Genomic DNA, 18591 nt, shown 5'->3' on the forward strand with positions numbered 1-18591 from the left:
TTGCAAAACTGGAAGACTGGGAATTAAAATGGCAAATGAAATTTAGTGTGGACAAGTGCAAAGTGATGCACATGGGGAAAAGTAACCCACTCTGTAGTTACACAAATTTAGGTTCCATATTAGGAGTTACCGCCCAGAAAAAAAGACATGGGCATCATAGTGGACAATACTTCAAAATCCTCGGTTGAATGAGTAGGAGAGGTGTAAAAAGCAAATAACTTTAGAAATTATTAGGAAAGGGATTGAAAAATAAAATGATGAATGTCATAATGTCCCTGTATTGCTCCAAGGTGAGTACTGTGTGCAGTTCTGGTTGCCATATCTCAAAAAAAAAAGATATAGTTGTATTGGAAAACCTACAGTGAAGGATGACCAAATTGATAAAGGTAATGAAACGATTCCCCTACGAAGAACCACTAAAGGGATTGGGTCTGTTCAATTTGGAGAAGAGACATCTGAGGGGATATGATAGAGATCTATAAAATCATGAGTGGAATAAAACAGGTAAATGTAAATCAGTTATTTACTCTTTCAAAAAAATATAAAGACTATTGGGCACTCCATGAAATTAGTAAGTAGCACATTCAAAACAAATCTGAGAAAATTCTTTTTCACTCGATGCACAATTAAGCTCTGGAATTCATTACCAGAGGAAGTGGTTAAGGCATATTGCATAGCTGGGTCTATGAAAGGTTTGGACAAATTCCAGAAAGAGAAATCAATAAACTGTTATTAATCAAATAGACTTAAAAAATTGCCACTACTTAACACTGTGCAATAGTGGATAAACAGGATCTATTTATTGTTTGGGATCTTGCCAGATGCTTGTGACCTGAATTGGCCACTACTGGAAACAGGACACTGGCTTGATGGATCTTCAGTCTGACCCAATATGGCAAGTTCCTATGTTCTTAACCTCTCTCACAAAAAGCTGCCTGGCTGGTACCTACTGCTTGCCTCCCACTGACTGTGGTCCTCTATTCCTGCAGGATGTTTCCCCAGAGGAGCCAGAGAGTATACATGTACTCCCCTCAGTACTGTGACATCACTTTTACCCAAAAGCATTGCAATACAAAATACAAAGAGACTGATGGTGATATAAGAAGAACATAAGAAGAACATAAGAAAATGCCATACTGGGTCAGACCAAGGGTCCATCAAGCCCAGCATCCTGTTTCCAACAGTGGCCAATCCAGGCCATAAGAACCTGGCAAGTACCCAAAAACTAAGTCTATTCCATGTAACCATTGCTAATGGCAGTGGCTATTCTCTAAGTGAACCTAATAGCAGGTAATGGACTTCTCCTCCAAGAACTTATCCAATCCTTTTTTAAACACAGCTATACTACCTGCACGAACCACATTCTCTGGCAACAAATTCCAGAGTTTAATTGTGCGTTGAGTAAAAAAGAACTTTCTCCGATTAGTTTTAAATGTGCCCCATGCTAACTTCATGGAGTGTCCCCTAGTCCTTCTACTATCTGAAAGAGTAAATAACCGATTCACATCTACCCGTTCTAGACCTCTCATGATTTTAAACACCTCTATCATATCCCCCCTCAGTCGTCTCTTCTCCAAGCTGAAAAGTCCTAATCTCTTTAGTCTTTCCTCATAGGGGAGTTGTTCCATTCCCCTTATCATTTTGGTAGCCCTTCTCTGTACCTTCTCCATCGCAATTATATCTTTTTTGAGATGCGGCGACCAGAATTGTACACAGTATTCAAGGTGCGGTCTCACCATGGAGCGATACAGAGGCATTATGACATTTTCCGTTTTATTCATCATTCCTTTTCTAATAATTCCCAACATTCTGTTTGCTTTTTTGACTGCCGCAGCACACTGAACCGACGATTTCAATGTGTTATCCACTATGACACCTAGATCTCTTTCTTGGGTTGTAGCACCTAATATGGAACCCAACATCGTGTAATTATAGCATGGGTTATTTTTCCCTATATGCATCACCTTGCACTTTTCCACATTAAATTTCATCTGCCATTTGGATGCCCAATTTTCCAGTCTCACAAGGTCTTCCTGCAATTTATCACAATCTGCTTGTGATTTAACTACTCTGCACAATTTTGTGTCATCTGCAAATTTGATTATCTCACTCGTCGTATTTCTTTCCAGATCATTTATAAATATATTGAACAGTAAGGGTCCCAATACAGATCCCTGAGGCACTCCACTGTCCACTCCCTTCCACTGAGAAAATTGCCCATTTAATCCTACTCTCTGTTTCCTGTCTTTTAGCCAGTTTGCAATCCACGAAAGGACATCGCCACCTATCCCATGACTTTTTACTTTTCCTAGAAGCCTCTCATGAGGAACTTTGTCAAACGCCTTCTGAAAATCCAAGTATACTATATCTACCGGTTCACCTTTATCCACATGTTTATTAACTCCTTCAAAAAAGTGAAGCAGATTTGTGAGGCAAGACTTGCCCTGGGTAAAGCCATGCTGACTTTGTTCCATTAAACCATGTCTTTCTATATGTTCTGTGATTTTGATGTTTAGAACACTTTCCACTATTTTTCCTGGCACTGAAGTCAGGCTAACCGGTCTGTAGTTTCCCGGATCGCCCCTTGGCTAGATACTAGCAAATCAAAACCACAGAGTTTAAAAAAACAGATTCTAATTCAGACAACAAAGTATTTAAATCCTGAAAGAAAATTTTGATTACTTCCCCTATAAGTATAAAACATTTTCAACATGAAAAAATAGAACTAAAAAAAAAACCCCCAAATAAGTATGAGGGTAACTTGCTGATGTGGCAGTTACTACCCTAAACCAATAAGCCTGATACTTTTATGCAACTCAAACATTTCTCTCTGCTTCAACGGCAAGGTGTTTCGGGGAATTAGATTCAGACGGCAACCAACGAGGGTCCTGACTTTTCGGTGTGGGAAACTGATAAGCATGGGGTATCTTACACTCCGCAGCAGATACTACCATAAGCTTACTGGGCAGACTGAATGGACCATTTGTCCTTTTCTACTGTCATTCCTATGTTTCTAAAGTTAAAATATAAATCCAGGTGCTCTACTTATATGCTCTCCTTCTGCTCTTGGAATTACACAGAGCAAGTCCCTGCACTTCAGTCGCTAATTAAAGCTAAACAATAGGAGATTCAGTAAATACTGGGAGGAACCTATTCCTGGCCCTAGGCAGAAGTGAAACTGCTGCTCGCCCCACCTCATGGGAAGTTGCATGTTTCTCTCTGAATAATGTTTCAGAGTTTCCTTCTGATTTCTTTGTTTTGCATGAGATTCAGATACTCAAAAGATGAATTCTTAGGAACAAAAAAAAAAAATGCTGGAGAACACCAAAGAAAAAACACAGAGCTCGTGGGATAAAAAAATACTACACGCTGAGGAAGGTATCTGCGGCGACATATAGAAAGATACTTGAATTAGCACAAGTTTGAAACTTTCTGAATCTATTAGCAAGTATCCGTGTACTTTTCTGAGTAGCAAAAACTTTAATGATGTCACTTCCAAAGATATTTTCTAGGGGTGGGGGATATGGTTTGAATTATATTCCAAGGACTCATCTGATATCTAATTAGTGCCAGAATCCTCAGGTTAGATGGGAGACTAAGGAAGACCAGACAACTTCCTGCTAGCTGAATCTGAGCCAGCTACTATTAAAAGAGCAAAAAACTCAAACTAGTTTAACATCAAAGTCAGCTAGGAAAATTCAGATACTGTTCCAAATTCACTTACTGCCAACTGAAATAATTTAGGAACCAAAATATTTTAAATTTTGCGACATACTGCAAGTAATATCTAAGAAAATATCATACTAAGCTCAAACACAGTCATGCCATTTGAATCTAATAATTTCCTTACCCAAAATCTGGATCCCAGTTGCCCAGACCCACAGAAAGCATCCATCAGCGCTAGATCCCGTTTCAGAAATGTAAAATGTAAAAGTTCCCAGAGGTAGCTCCAATCGTCCAGCTGGTGTTCTGTAATCCATGCAATAAAACTAGCCTTGGATGCTTACTGCTGTCATTCGAAGCAGACCTTAACTGAGGTGAACTTCCTTCTATTCTGTCTGCTGAGTCTGAAAGTGGAGCCAGACGCCGAGGGAGGACGGCACTCACACACAGCCAGCTTGTGCTATGGTAACCCATGAGGCACATTTTTCATTTTGTAATCTGCTATATGCAATGTATGACTGACTGCTGCAACCATTCTGGTGGTATCCGCATTGCCAGCTGGGAGATAAAAAGTCAAACAGGCATGTTCATTTTTTTTTTGTCATTTAAATTTTATTGATTTTAAGCAACATGTTACTCCAACTTTAAACAAATTAACAAACAATATTTTCATCCACAAATTAAGGATTACAGCATTAATGTCCTATATAATTTGAGAAATATGTGAGGATTAGGATGTTGTGGGATTTTAATTGTATAGTTTGGGGCTTTGGAGAAATAGACATTGGAAGAATGGGGGTTTATTGCTTAATTTGTACTGAGTTATTTGTTATGGTTGTTTACTCTGTACAGTTTGGAGAAGAGATTAGGTCGATGTTTAAGTAAATCTGATTTAAGATTGTGCTACATTCGTTGGTACTAACATCCTTATTATTGTAACGTACTTTATCTTGGTCTCCCTCAGAAATCCATCAAAGACTTGCAATCTGTTCAAAATTCAGCAGCTAGGATTATAGCAGGGATTTCAGTTTGTGAACATAGCACACCACTTTTTAAGAAATTTCACTGGCTACCTATTAATAGGAGGGTTTCTTTTAAGATTTTAATGTTGGTATTTAAGGGCTTCAATGGCTTAGTACCCACACGTTTTAATGCTGTTTGAAATTTTATCGCCACGTTAGGTCCTTCAGGTCTGCGAGTCAGAATTTATTGGATGTTCCATCTTTCAAATTGATTAGATTGGATGAATCCTGCTAACATTTTTGATGTCCAAGGTCCAGAACGTTGGAATACTCTGCCCTGTGGGGTAAAATATGAGTCTTCTCTTTTAAAATTTAGGAAAATATTGAAGGGTTTTTTGTTTTCTATGGCCTTTTCCGCATGATGTGCAACAGAGTAGGAGGAAAGTACCTTATTAAAATTATTCTGTTTTAAAATTAATTTGAGGTTCTGTTGGTAATAAATGATAAAGGGGTAACTTAGATTAGTGGATAATTTAATTCCAATCAAATTATATTATAGTGGAAAATTGAATGCAGTGAGGCTAATGAGTATGCTGGGTGATGGGCTAATGTTCTGAGGTAGAAGATATCCTTTTGATATATCAATGTTTTGATATGTTTAATTGGTTTTATTTTATGTTTTTAGCATTCATATTTTGTATAACAAATTTTCAAGCCGATGCAATATTGGCGTGCTGAAAACGGGTGCTCATGCTTGAGCGCCCGCTCTCCTAATGCGTGCCGATGCACCTGTCCAGGGCATCCAATGTTATATTTAAATGGGCTGCCGCAGTGAAAAGGAGGCGCTAGGGGAAATTGCACGTCCTCAGCAGTGGGCGCCCAGTAGAAGTGGCTGTCAGCGGGTTAGGAAAACAGACGCTCAATTTTACAGGCATCCATTTACTTAACTAGTGCACAGTCATGAGTTAGGAAAATGGACGGTCGTTAATTGAGCATCCCTTTTCCTAACCTGACTGCCAGCACACTTTTTAAACATTTTCAGTTTTTTATATATTTTTTAGGGATATCCCTTTTCGGTTCCTCTGACCATGATATTAAGTTGGAGGAGCTACAGAAAAGCAGTAACATAGGGAAGCAAGACAGCAGCTTGCTCCTCCAGTGCCCCCTTCCCCCCCCCCCCCCCCATGTACGAAAAACACTTTACAACAATATCATGAGAGGTCTAGAACAGGTAGATGTGAATCGGTTATTTAGTCTTTCAGATAATAGAAAGACTAGGGGGCACTCCATGAAGTTAGCATGGGGCACATTTAAAACTAATCGGAGAAAGTTCTTTTTCACTCAACGCACAATTAAACTCTGGAATTTGTTGCCAGAGGACATGGTTAGTTCAGTTAGTATAGCTGTGTTTAAAAGAGGATTGGATAAGTTCTTGGAGGAGAAGTCCATTACCTTCTATTAATTAAGTTGACTTAGAAAATAGCCACTGCTATTACTAGCAATGGTAACATGGAATAGACTTAGTTTTTGGGTACTTGCCAGGTTCTTATGGCCAGGATTGGCCACTGTTGGAAACAGGATGCTGGGCTTGATGGACCCTTGGTCTGACCCAGTATGGCATGTTCTTATGTTCTTATGGCTTTAAAAACAAGGCTGCAGTTTATTAACAAACATAACCCAAGCCCGCAACTTGTTTATACAATAAACCAAAACAGAACCCCCCCCCCCTCCGTTGTGCTCCTCTTCGCTTACCACCGCATCCCAATGGTAAGTCTACTTCGACCCCCCCCCCCCATATCTTACCCCGCCACAGCACCAGCGAGGGTAAATGTGCGGGCTGAGCATCGGCCCCTCCCCCTTGCTCTTTAGGCCTTCCCGTGTAGCAGCCCCAAACTACACGAGCATTTTCCCCCCTCCTCCAATGTCCTTCACAATCCAACACAATACATTCCAACTTAGGGCTCAGGTTTTCCGCCCCCAACTGCGACGAACAACTGCAAACACATTAATCCTTCAGCATTGTCTTTCAAGGGCGGGAGAGAGGGAAGCAGAAATCTGCTGCTTGCTTCGCTGTTGATGCCTAACTGCCATAGTTCCCGCCGGCAACCTTGTGTAAATGCCCAGCAACCAATGACAATGCAGCAATTTAAAATTGTTGCCATTGCCCACGTCTGCCTCAGTCTCCCCCGCCCACCCACCCCCACCCTCTCTATGCTCTCTGCCACTTGTGCCCATGTTACCTACAGCAGCGCAAGACGAGCTCGCACTGCTTTCTGTAACATAGGGAAGCAAGACAGGAGCTCGCTACTCCAGTGCCCCCTTCTCCCCCATGCACGAAAAACACTTTACAACAATATGGCTTTAAAAATGAAGCCGCAGTTTATTAACAAACATAACCCAAGCCCGCAACTTGTTAATACAATAAACCAAAACAGAAATCCTCCCCCCTCCGTTGTGCTCCTCTTCGCTTACCACCGCGTCCCAATGGTAAGTCTACTTCGAGCCCCCCCATATCTTACCTCACCACAGCACCAGCGAGGGTAAGCGTGTGGCCTGAGCATCAGACCCCCCCTTGCTCTTTAGGCCTTCCCATGTAGCAGCCCCAAACTACATGAGCATTTTCCTCCCCCTCCAATGTCCTTCACAATCCAATCCAATACATTCCAACTTAGGGCTCGGGTTTTCCGCCAGAAACAAAGGCAAACCTTTTGCCTTTGTTTCCCCACTGCGGCCCCTCCTAACGCAATTGCTGCTCAAATCCTTCCTCCAGGGCATTATTGAATTAGTCCATTCCAATGTCCGAAAGGTGCACCCCGTCGCCCAAAAATAGCCCACCCAACACCTCCCATGACCAAGCATGCCTTATCCAAAAACCTCCTTGTTGAACCAACCATTTTCCAATTTGTCAATTCAACTTTTTCACGCCGTTACGCCATAAAGGCTCTGCACGGTGCTTGATCCGAATTATAATATCCGACCACCCCACTTTCGTATCTGGCATACCTAGCATAATTTGTGCCAAATCTTTCCGCATAATTGCCACTAATTCGCGGCAAGACATTTTTCCGATGTCATTTCCCCCCAAATGGATGATCAAAAGACGTGGTGCACCCCAGTTTCGAACCTTCCCCTGAAGGAAAGAAAGCAACTCCCCCCACTCCATGCCCCCTTTGCCGAACCATCGTACATTCCGGTATTCAGGTTCAAATTTTCGCCATAAGGCCTCTTGGCAGCCCTCCGCCGAGCACGGTGAACATAAGAATGGCTCACGACCCAAGCACATTCTCCAATAGAATCCACCCCGTTATTGTCTGCAAGGCAAAGCACTGTATTAGGTAATGAAAATGGCCCACAGCAATCCCTATATTTCACTTTACTTGCGCATGTATGACCTAAAAACCGTAGACTTCAAGGTCACCTCTTCTTCGAGTTGAACCAGCGACCCCTTCTCTGGAATCTGCTGCAAGCTTCACCATCCAAGTAAGGTGCCTGTCCAAGTGTGCCTTTTCAAAGTACAGCAACTTCCAGCCTGCTCTCAAGTAGTCCAGAGGATGTGCATCTTTTACCATCAGTCAAAGACCAGTCTAGCTCGAGTGTCAACTCGCCAAACATCGCTAAGATTCTACCCTTGCCTAAGGGTCCACTCCTAAATGTGAATTACAGAACTTCTGTGCCTGCAATAGTTCTCAACACCATTCACTTGCACTGCCAGTTCAACTAGCTTGAACAACATCTACACTTCTGTCATATGGCGATCAATTATCTACAAGAGGGCTTCTTTCTACAGTCCTTGCAAGTAAACTCCACCCTACAAACTCTCGTTTGCTTTAAAAGACTGCCAATTTACCAGGTCATCAGGATCCCTAAGCTCTAATCCTTGAACTATTGGTTGGTGTTCAACACAGAGTGTTCCACCATACTGCAAACCCAACTTGAACTAACTTTGGGATGTCTTCCATCTTCTAGTGATATCAAGACTATTGCTCAACGCACCCTAAACTATTACCTACACTCCATGTTTTCAGTCCTGTCCACCTTGAATCGCTGGAGTGCTAGTTCTCGAGAACCTTCAACTCAGCTTCATTCTATGCCTTGTTACTCCATGCTGCACTACAGCTTCAGCCTTAAGAAGTATTAAGGACTTCCGTTCAAAGCCAAGTCTTGGATGGAGCCTAGCCTCTGCCACCTTGATCCTAGAACCAAGATGCCATCTTACGGTTCTGTAACCCTGCCTGACCTGTTCAGCATTCCATGTTCTGTGTTCGTCTTGCCTGGACCTTGACCACTTCTGTCCTGTCTTCTGCTCAGGTAGTCTTCTCGCTAGAGGCAATGGGGTAGGTTGCTTTGATTTAGACTGGTCAGAGAGCTATACAATACTCTCTCCTCCATGAACTCTGTCCCTCTTTAGAGTATTAGGTGTTGGTCACCTTTGAGATCCCATAAAATTCACTCCACTCCAAGTCCAAACAAACACTCAATTTTACTTTCTAGAATGTCCAACCAGCAACTATGTATAGAACTTATAAAGGGTATAGAAATCATACTGAATTGTTCAGAGTTTGTGTGATACTAAGTGAAGTTAAACATTCAACACCAAGAGTAATACATTGTATTCTAGAGCTTGGAATACCATCTCCTACCTTAGTGTTTTCTTCCATCCACCTCTCCCCATACATTTCTCCAAACACTATTTAAAGAATGTAGGACTCAAGGAGATTCTATCATGAGGTAGAGCAAGGCAGCCACCTCAGGTGGCAAAATTTGGGGAGCAGCAAAAATTGCCCCCCCCCCCCCCCCAAAACACTGCTGTGGCAGCTGTATCACCTTGCTGAAGACATGATACCTGTGGCCCAAAAGGCAGCATGGCCATAGCGAAAACCATCCAGCTAACATTTAGCTGTGATGAGCAACATGCGAGTGAACCCTTGTTGCTGTAGTTGTTGCGTTCGTGGCTGCGCTACACCCTCGCTCCACCCTCTCTCTGTGGTGACTCCCTCCGGGTCTGATGGATGGCTTGCTGCCGCGGCGTCTCCATGCCACTTCTCCTCAGCGCCCCTGAAGCGGCTCGATGCTGCGGATCCGCCATGTTCCTGATGACGTAGGGCACGCGCACGCTCTGAAGTATGTACCAGCAAGGGCACGAACCTCAGGGGCGTCCCCCTGTATTGACGTCATCCGCTTCCAACATAAAAGGTCTTCACTTTCGCTTACGATTTGAGTTAGCAAAGACTCGGACTCCGAATCGGACTAGGACAAGGACCCGGACTCTGAATCGGACTAGGACACGAATTCGGACATGGACAAGGATTCGGAATTGCTTACTGGATTCGTCCAAGCTACTCTGCCTCCTTGGACTTACCAGAGGTACCCGCTCCTCGGGGGCCTCGCTCTCTTTTCTCTATTTCAGATTGCAGATAGGAACCGGTACTCACTCCTCGAGGGCCTATGTTCCTGAATACTCTGAAGATTCTCTACTGCCTGGAAGCTCTCTCAGAGCTTTCCCTGGAACCAGGTACTCGCTCCTCAAGGGCCTAACTCTTTCCAGCTACTGAGCCTCCTTAAGAATCTATGTGAGATTGTCATCTACTACTGGCTATGTATACAGATACCCTGTCTACTCACTATCTATAGTCTCTCTACAGCTCAGCAACCCTGGGATCGCAGTTCCAGTATCTGAGGGATTTCAGCCCTGCCGGGCATATCAGCTCACTACTGCCACCTCTGGTGGTTCTACTAACCTGTCTAATAAAAGAACTATCTGTGTCTGTCTCCATACCCAAGCCTAGCTGGTGGTCCCTCTCAGGATATCCTCCTGGGGGCGCTGTCATCTGCCATCGGCCCAAGGATTCACCTATTTACATTCCTTTCCAGCTGAGTACCCTCTCTAGCACTCCGCTGGTACAGATTGCCAACTCAGCAGTCTATATCATAACAAGATTGCTAGTTCCGCCTACGGAGCATATCAGATTGTTAAACTCCTCCTTCCACAGGAGCCAGTCCCTAACTGATTGCTATTGCCGCACGGTGGCTCATAACAGATTGCTGACTCCTTCCCCAACAGGAGTATCCAGCAGCAGATTTACAACAGATTGCTCACTCCTCCCACTTCAGGAGCTGAGCACAAGAGATTGTTAACTCCTCCCACTCCAGGAGCTAATTCCTAACAGATCACTAACTCCCATTTGCTTGCTCCTCCGATCAGCATAGCAGATTCTAACAGTAGTAGGGTTGTCGCAGCCTCATAGGTGAACCTACGAGGCCTATGCCGACAGCTGGTGAATGTGCCCTGATGTGGAACAGATTGGAGTGTCACCTATACCAGCCGCCTCCCCCGCAGGTTGAGCCCTTTGGTTCTGGAGGCCAGCAGGACTTAGGTGAACCCTAGCGTTGTAGAGTGAGCAAGAGTCCAGAGGCACGCCGTGCTCAGGAGAGGCAGCAGACTGGAGAGATGAGGAACAGGCCAAAGGTTGGGGCAGGTGCAAGTAGTAAGGTCCATGCAGCAGGCAAGAGTAGTCAGGTCCAATGCAAGAGGTCAAGGTCAGGCCAAAGACAGACGAAGACACACAGGAGATACTGGATGAGATGAGAGGGCAAGGCTAGATGAGGCAGGCTGAGCAAGGCAAGGCTGGACAAGATGGTAGGGCAAAGCAAAGCTGGACAAGGCAGGCTAGGGAAGGGAAGGCCGGAGCATAGGAAAACAAATAGAACCAGGAACACAGGGACAAGCAGGAACCTAGAACAATCAGAATGCAGGTGTAGCACACACTGCTACTAGGCAGGAGACTATTGCTGAGAATGTAATGCTGCAGGGCACTTGCTTAAATAGCACTATTTGGCTGATGTCATTGGGAGATGTTACTCAGTGTTTCCTGGCCATGGGACCTATATTATATGCACACATGCACATGTGCCTAAGGGAAGGCGGAAGCCTTGCCATGTCAGCGGCAGTCAGCAGTGTGAGGTGAAGACGGCATTCTGCCATGATGGGCTAAATTAACTGGATAAGTTTATCTGGCTAACTAGCCGAGCCACACAGCAGCTCAGTATCTACCTCCAAAAGATTCCAGGTATGGAGCGTAGGGAATTTTTAAATTCTTATTAGTTTTAATTGTTGGGCTGTTACATTTTCGCGGCTCATGCAGGGCCAGCGCGTCCATTAGGCGAACTTCGGCGGTCGCCTAGAGCACCGAGCCGAAGAGGGCGCCGAAGAGCAGCCACATTGTGCCACAAGCGGGGCCTGTCCTGCTCACAGCAAAGAGAAATAGAGACTGTGTGCTTCTCTCAGCGCCGAAACAGGTAGGGAGGGGCCGCGACCGGGGGGGGGGGGGGCAGTGCAAGGGTCGCCAAGGACGCCCAATACCCTTGCACTGGCCTTGGGCTCATGGGTAGACCCCACACTTACCCCCAACGCTACCTGGGCTCGCTCTTTGCAACAGGACTCTGCTGACATCTTCCTCTTTCTCCCTTGTGGCTGGACGCCATCATCCCTGTTCAGCTGCAGAACGCCTTAGGAGCATGCACGCAGAATCTGTCTCCTCTTATAGGGCCCACAGCGGGAAAGTGGCCACAGTGGACCACGATTATGTCATCATCAATGCCCTATAAAGGGCTCTCCCAGACATCCCCTCATAGCCTCAGCAATGGGTCATTCTATTTATTTATTTATTTTAAAACTCTTCTATACCGTCGTTAAGTTAAATCACCATCACAATGGTTTACAAAAAGGCACAAAAGGAAAAACTATAATTGGTATAGATAAGTGGTTCTCAACCTTTTTTCTGTCGGGACACACCTGACAGATGGTTCTCACATGCGTGACACACTGACCCTTGATCGTCACAGGGCTAGATGTAAATGTACAGTTTGCATCCACGAGAACCCCCCTGATCCACAATAATGGATGTAAAGCAGAATTATGACATTCCCCGTTCAACTCACTCTACAAAAAAGATATTCTGGTTCTGGTGTCATCTCAGTAACAGCAACTCAAACTCCTTCTACTTTCAGGCTCAATAGCCCTACTTATGAAAAGACAGCAGTTTACCACCAATGCATGTCCTCTTGAGAAAATGCAACAAATAAGACTGATAAAACACTTACATGCTAGTAAAATATCTCTGTAACAGACACAGAACCGACCTAACATACTCCCAGGATCTGTAGTAATGCACATAAACTAATCCACACACAGTTACACCTGTATTATGGAATACACTCAAACAGGAGCAACCCTATCTATGAAAAGGCAACACTACAAATATTAAATCAGGCCCTAAAAACCAATACACCTCTTATTAGGAAAACAGAACTAGCAAGCAGCTATAGATCCCCACACAGAAATAATTGTAAAACTATACTAATAAGCAGAATAAATGTTTCACAACAACTATGAACAGAATAACATCCAACAATTAAAAACTCATAAAAACTATTAAAAATTCTCCAAACACCAATAAAATATTTCAAAAAAAGCAGACACATCACATAATATTAAATAATTAAAATAGCAGTCAATCAAGAAAAATAAACTTAAAAAGCCACCTTTACTTACCCCCTCCAGCAGCTTTCCTACTCCTCTTCCATGCAGGCTGTAGCACACACCAGAAGCAGCAATAGTGGCTAAGCTCTATACTCATGGTCCTCTTCCTTAGGGCCCATGTCTCTCACACACACACACACCATACCAGTCATGCCCCCATGACCAGTTTCTGTCTCTCACACACCAATCATCTCCCAGTCTTTGACAAACACACCAGTCACCTTCCTGAACAGTTTCTCTCATGCCATACACACACACACAGGCTTCCCACTCCCGTGTTCCACTTACATATATGGGCTTCTCACTCTCATAATCACTTTCTCTTTCTAACATACACTCACCAGTCTCTCACTCCCATGCTTGTTCTCTCCACATGCACAGGCTTCTCATTCCCATAATCACTTTCTTTCTCTCCCACATACACACACACCAGTCACCTGATCTCTCTCATGCATACACACACAGGCTTCCCACTCCCATGTTCTCTTTCAGATATACAGGCTTCTCACTCCCATGCTGTATCTCACACACTCCCAGCTTTCTCACTCCCATGCTCACTCTTCACATGTACAGGCTTCTTATTCCCATAATCACTTTCTTTCTCTCTCTCACATACACGCAAACACACACCAGTCACCTGATCTCTCTCATGCATATACACACACACATAGGCTTCCCACTCTCATGTTTTCTTTCAGATATACAGGCTTCTCACTCCCATGCTGTGTCTCACACACACACAGGTTTCTCACTCCCATGCCCACTCTTCACCTGCACAGGCTTCTCATTCCCATAATCACTTTCTCTCTCTCTCACACACACCCGTCACCTGATCTCTCTCATGCATACACACACACACAGGCTTCCCACTTCCATGTTCTGTCTTACATACACAGGCTTCTCCCTCCCATGCTGTGTCTCACACACACCCAGGTTCTCACTCCCATGCTCACTCTCTTCACATGCACAGGCTTCTCATTCCCATAATCACTTTCTCTGTTACACACACACACACCCAGTCTCTCTCTCATTTCCATGCTCGCTCTCCACGTGCACAGGCTTCTCATTCCCTGAATCACATTCTCTCTCTCACATTCACATACACACCAGTCACACCGTCACCTTACCAACCAGTCTCTCTCATATACATGCACACACACAGGCTTCCCACTCCCATGCTCTCTCTCACATAATCAGGCTTCTCACTCCCATGCTTTCTTTCACATACACCCCCACAACACCAGGCTTCTTACTCCCATGCTTTCTCACATACCCAGATTTCTCACTTCCATGCTTTTTCTCTCTCTCTCTCTCACACACACACATCCCTGACTGTCTCACACTCTCACATACACATCAGTCATCTCCTTGAGCAGTCACTTTCATTGTCTCTCACATATACACATACATCAGCTCTCTGACCAGTTTCTCTCAATCACACACATACTCTCGATCAAATACATTCTCTCACTTACACACAGGCTGGCTGGCTGATTCTCTCTCTTTCTGTCACTCACTTCCTCTCCCCCCCACCCCAGCACAAACGGTAGCTGCTCCTCCAGCCCCCGCAGGCCAAGAAGGAAGAATTCCATCGATCGCGGGAGGCTCATGCTGCTCTCTCCTTTCCCTTCCGCTTTCTCCCCCAGAGCAGGAAGATCAGCTGCCTCTCCTGCTGCCACCGGACTCCTGCTATCTTCGGGCGTCCGAACTTCCTGTCGGGGGGGGGGTAGCGGAAGCGCAGCGCACAACGTCCGCTTCCTCCCTCCCCCCCCCCCCCCCCCAAGCAGGAAGATCGGCGGACCATACGGCCCGACGCCTGAAGATAGCAGGAGGCCGGTGGCAGCAGGAGAGGCAGCTGATCTTCCTGCTTTGGGGGAGAAAGCGGAAGCTGCGCGCGGCGCTTCCGCTCCCCCACCCCAAGCAGGAAGATCGAGGCGTGGGTTCTCTTGCGGCACGGCCTTTCTTCTTCCCGCGCACCACTTCCTGTTCCGGGTCCGGGGGGGATGCAGGCGCGGGAAGAAGAAAAGGGCAGCCGCGGATGCCACAGCTTTTTTTTTTTTGCACCGCTGCCGTTCCCGCTGGGCTTGAACGTGCTGATAGCCCGGCGGCAACGGCAGCAGGGAAGAACGAGCAGCGGGAGGGACCGGGAGCCACGCGACACACCTGCCGGTGCTTGGTGACACACTAGTGTGTCGCGACGCACCGGTTGAGAACCGCTGGTATAGATTACAAATTATACATGTACCAAATTATACATGTACCAACATAGAACGGTAACATATTTTTAATAAGAAACTATGTGTTAATTAAAGCTTATATGTCGGTTGAGAAACTCTACGCGGTTCAAATCTAGCGTTAATATATAGTTGGAGATATTAAAGGAAAAAAACTGATTATTTGGTGTGTCCTTATCTTTCAACTGTTTTCCTCTTTATCTTTATAAAAAGCTTGTTTAAAAAACCAGGTTTTTAGACTAGTTTTAAATAGCTTCAAATTTCTCTGCAGCCTTATTTCGAGTGACATGGAGTTCCATAGAACAAGTCCAGCCAGTGACAGGGCTCTCTCCCTTACTTGAGCAAGGCGTGCTGATTTAACAGAAGGAACAGTTAGTAGAGCCTTATTAGCAGATCTCAGGTTTCTGTGGGGTACATGTACGCGCAGTGCTGTGTTAAGCCAGTCGGCCTTTTCATCATGGATTAGTTTATGAATTATACACAGTGCTTTGTATTGTATTCTTTGTTCAATTGGTAGCCAGTGTAGTTCAGCAAGTGTCCCTGTAATGTGGTCTCTTCTCTTTTTGCCTGTTAATATTCTTGCAGCGGAATTTTGCAATATTTGGAGTGGTCTAATGGTAGCTTGAAGTAGCTCTAATAGCAGAGAGTTACAGTAATCTGTGCTCGCGAATATCATTGCCTGTAAAACTGTGCGAAAATTGTTCAGAGTTAGCAGGGGTTTCAGTCTTCTAAGGACCATTAGTTTGGCGTAACCTTCTTTTAATTTCTGTGAAATGTGTTGTTTCATGTTTAGCTCAGGGTCAATTATTACTCCTAGATTCTGTACTTTTATTGCTAACTCCACGGTTTGATTATTTTTGATTGCGATTGTAGGTTGGGTAGGGTATATATTTTTTTGTTCTAGGTGTAAGAATTCAGTTTTATCAATGTTTATTACCAGTTCCATTTGGTTTAGTAGCTGTTTGATTATTTCAAGATACATATTGGCCAGTTTCATTGTTTCTGTTGCGATCCCCCCTGTTGCTGCGCTACAGGAGGTCTCTTACCTTCCTCCAGAGGCTGCTCTGAAGCCAGGGCCTCGCCTACGTTCCATCCGGGACTTGCTCCAGGACCTGAGAGGCCTAGCTGTGCCTGTGGCTTGCATGCCTCTGCGTTTGGACTTCCTGTCTGGCGACGCCCTTCTTCTAGGGGCCGGCCCGCAGCTCTCTTCCCCAGTTATAGGACCAGCGGTGGGTGGTCCTGGCAAGCTCCTCCCAGGGAGTTGCCTTCTACCTCCAGTCAGTGGCGTAGCTACGGGTGGGCCTGGGTGGGCAGTGGCCCATCCACTTTCCATTCAGGCCCACCCAAATTTTTTTGCCACTGCGGCGGCAGCATCGGCAGCGTGCAGGCAGCATCGGCAGCACGCAAAGCTAAAAGAAAAAAAAAAAGTCAGGCAATCGGCGGCGAGTTTACTTTTTTGAGCAGCCGTGACTCACGTGACCGCTCACTGCACCACCCGCCCAAGAGGAGTTTGTGCATGCGCACCGTGCCTGACGCACGTTTACGATGCAGACTGGTCACGGGTCAGGTGACCAAGGTACGTGTGGTGCGGGCGCGCGGCACGCTGGCTCCCTTCATTGTGCGGTGCACACTGCACAGCCAAAGTTACCTCACACTTCCAAGAGAAAGGCTGGTAATCTTTATTAAATTGGTTGGACCGGGGGAAAAGAGTGAGGGGAGGGTTGGGGTCACCCGGGGGAGGAGGGGGAAAAGAGGGAGTGGAGGGAGGGAGGGAGGGAGGAGGAGGGGGAAAAGAGGCAGGAGAAGTGCTGGGGTCTCTGGGGAGGGGAATGAGTGTGAAGGGGCAAGCTCTTTCTTCCCTGCTGCTGTTGCCGCCGGGCTATCAGCACGTTGAAGCCCAGTGGGAACGGCAGCAGTGCTAAAAGAAGCTGGGGCACCCGTGGCTGGCCTTTTCTTCTTCCCGCGCCTGCAACTTCCCCCCCCCCGGAACCGGAAGTGATACGCCGTGCGCGGGAAGAAGAAAGAGCCGTGCCGCGTGATAAAGTAGCAGCGGCCACTGCAGCAACGGCCCCCGAGCAATTAAGCAGCCGGGGATCGAGAAAGGAGATAGCATCATGAGCCTCCCGCGGCCGATGGAATTCTTCCTTCTTGGCCTGCGGGGGCTGGAGCCGGAGGAGGCTGCTGCAGCTGCAGCTACCATTTGTGCTGGGGGGGGAGAGAGAGGAAGTGAGTGAGAGAAAGAGAGAGAAGCAGCCAGCCAGCCAGTGTGTAAGTGAGAGAATGTATTTGATCGAGAGCATGTGTTGATTGAGAGAAACTGGTCAGAGAGCTGATGTATGTGTGTGTATGTGAGATACAATGAAAGTGACTGCTCAAGGAGATGACTGATGTGTATGTGAGAGTGTGAGACAGTCAGGGATGTGATGTGACTGATGTGTGAGAGAGAAAAAGCATGGAAGTGAGAAATCTGGGTATGTGAGAAAGCATGGGAGTAAGAAGCCTGGTGTTGTGGGGGTGTATGTGAAAGAAAGCATGGGAGTGAGAAGCCTGATTATGTGAGAGAGAGCATGGGAGTGGGAAGCCTGTGTGTGTGTGTGTGTGCATGCATGAGAGAGAGACTGGTTGGTAAGGTGACGGTGTGACTGGTGTGTATGTGAATGTGAGAGAGAGAGAATGTGATTCAGGGAATGAGAAGCCTGTGCACATGGAGAGCGAGCATGGAAATGAGAGAGAGACTGGTGTGTGTGTGTGTGTAACAGAGAGAAAGTGATTATGGGAATGAGAAGCCTGTGCATGTGGAGAGAACAAGCATGCAGTGAGAGACTGGTGAGTGTGTGTGAGAAAGTGATTATGAGAGTGAGAAGCCCATATATGTAAGTGGAACACGGGAGTGGGAAGCCTGTGTGTGTGTATGGCATGAGAGAAACTGTTCAGGAAGGTGACTGGTGTGTGTGTGTGTCAAAGACTGGGAGATGATTGGTGTGTGAGAGACAGAAACTGGTCATGGGGGGCATGACTGGTATGGTGTGTGTGTGAGAGACATGGGCCCTAAGGAAGAAGACTATGAGTATAGAGCTTAGCCACTACTGCTGCTTCTGGTGTGTGCTACAGCCTGCATGGAAGAGGAGTAGGAGAGCTGCTGGAGGGGGGTAAGTAAAGATGGCTTTTTAAGTTTATTTTTTCTTGATTGACT

The 18591-nt window shown here is 45.7% G+C and overlaps 1 protein-coding gene across 3 annotated transcripts in view; it reads right to left on the minus strand.

Annotated features, from left to right (window-relative positions):
* ABCC3 (ATP binding cassette subfamily C member 3) overlaps positions 1–4119 on the minus strand; it is a 475864-nt gene extending 471745 nt beyond the window's left edge. For 2 of the 3 annotated variants that reach the window (XM_029600255.1, XM_029600254.1), the window contains exon 1: positions 3851–4118. In XM_029600255.1, the coding sequence (XP_029456115.1) occupies positions 3851–3895 (45 nt within the window). In that variant the 5' untranslated portion in view covers positions 3896–4118. Of the gene's footprint in view, positions 1–3850 lie in introns of all 3 variants that reach the window. The other variant, XM_029600256.1, reaches the window with a different exon arrangement.
* Between the last annotated feature and the right edge of the window lie 14472 nt (positions 4120–18591).

Source organism: Rhinatrema bivittatum, chromosome 4, assembly GCF_901001135.1.
Source record: "Rhinatrema bivittatum chromosome 4, aRhiBiv1.1, whole genome shotgun sequence".
Lineage (NCBI taxonomy): Eukaryota > Metazoa > Chordata > Amphibia > Gymnophiona > Rhinatrematidae > Rhinatrema > Rhinatrema bivittatum.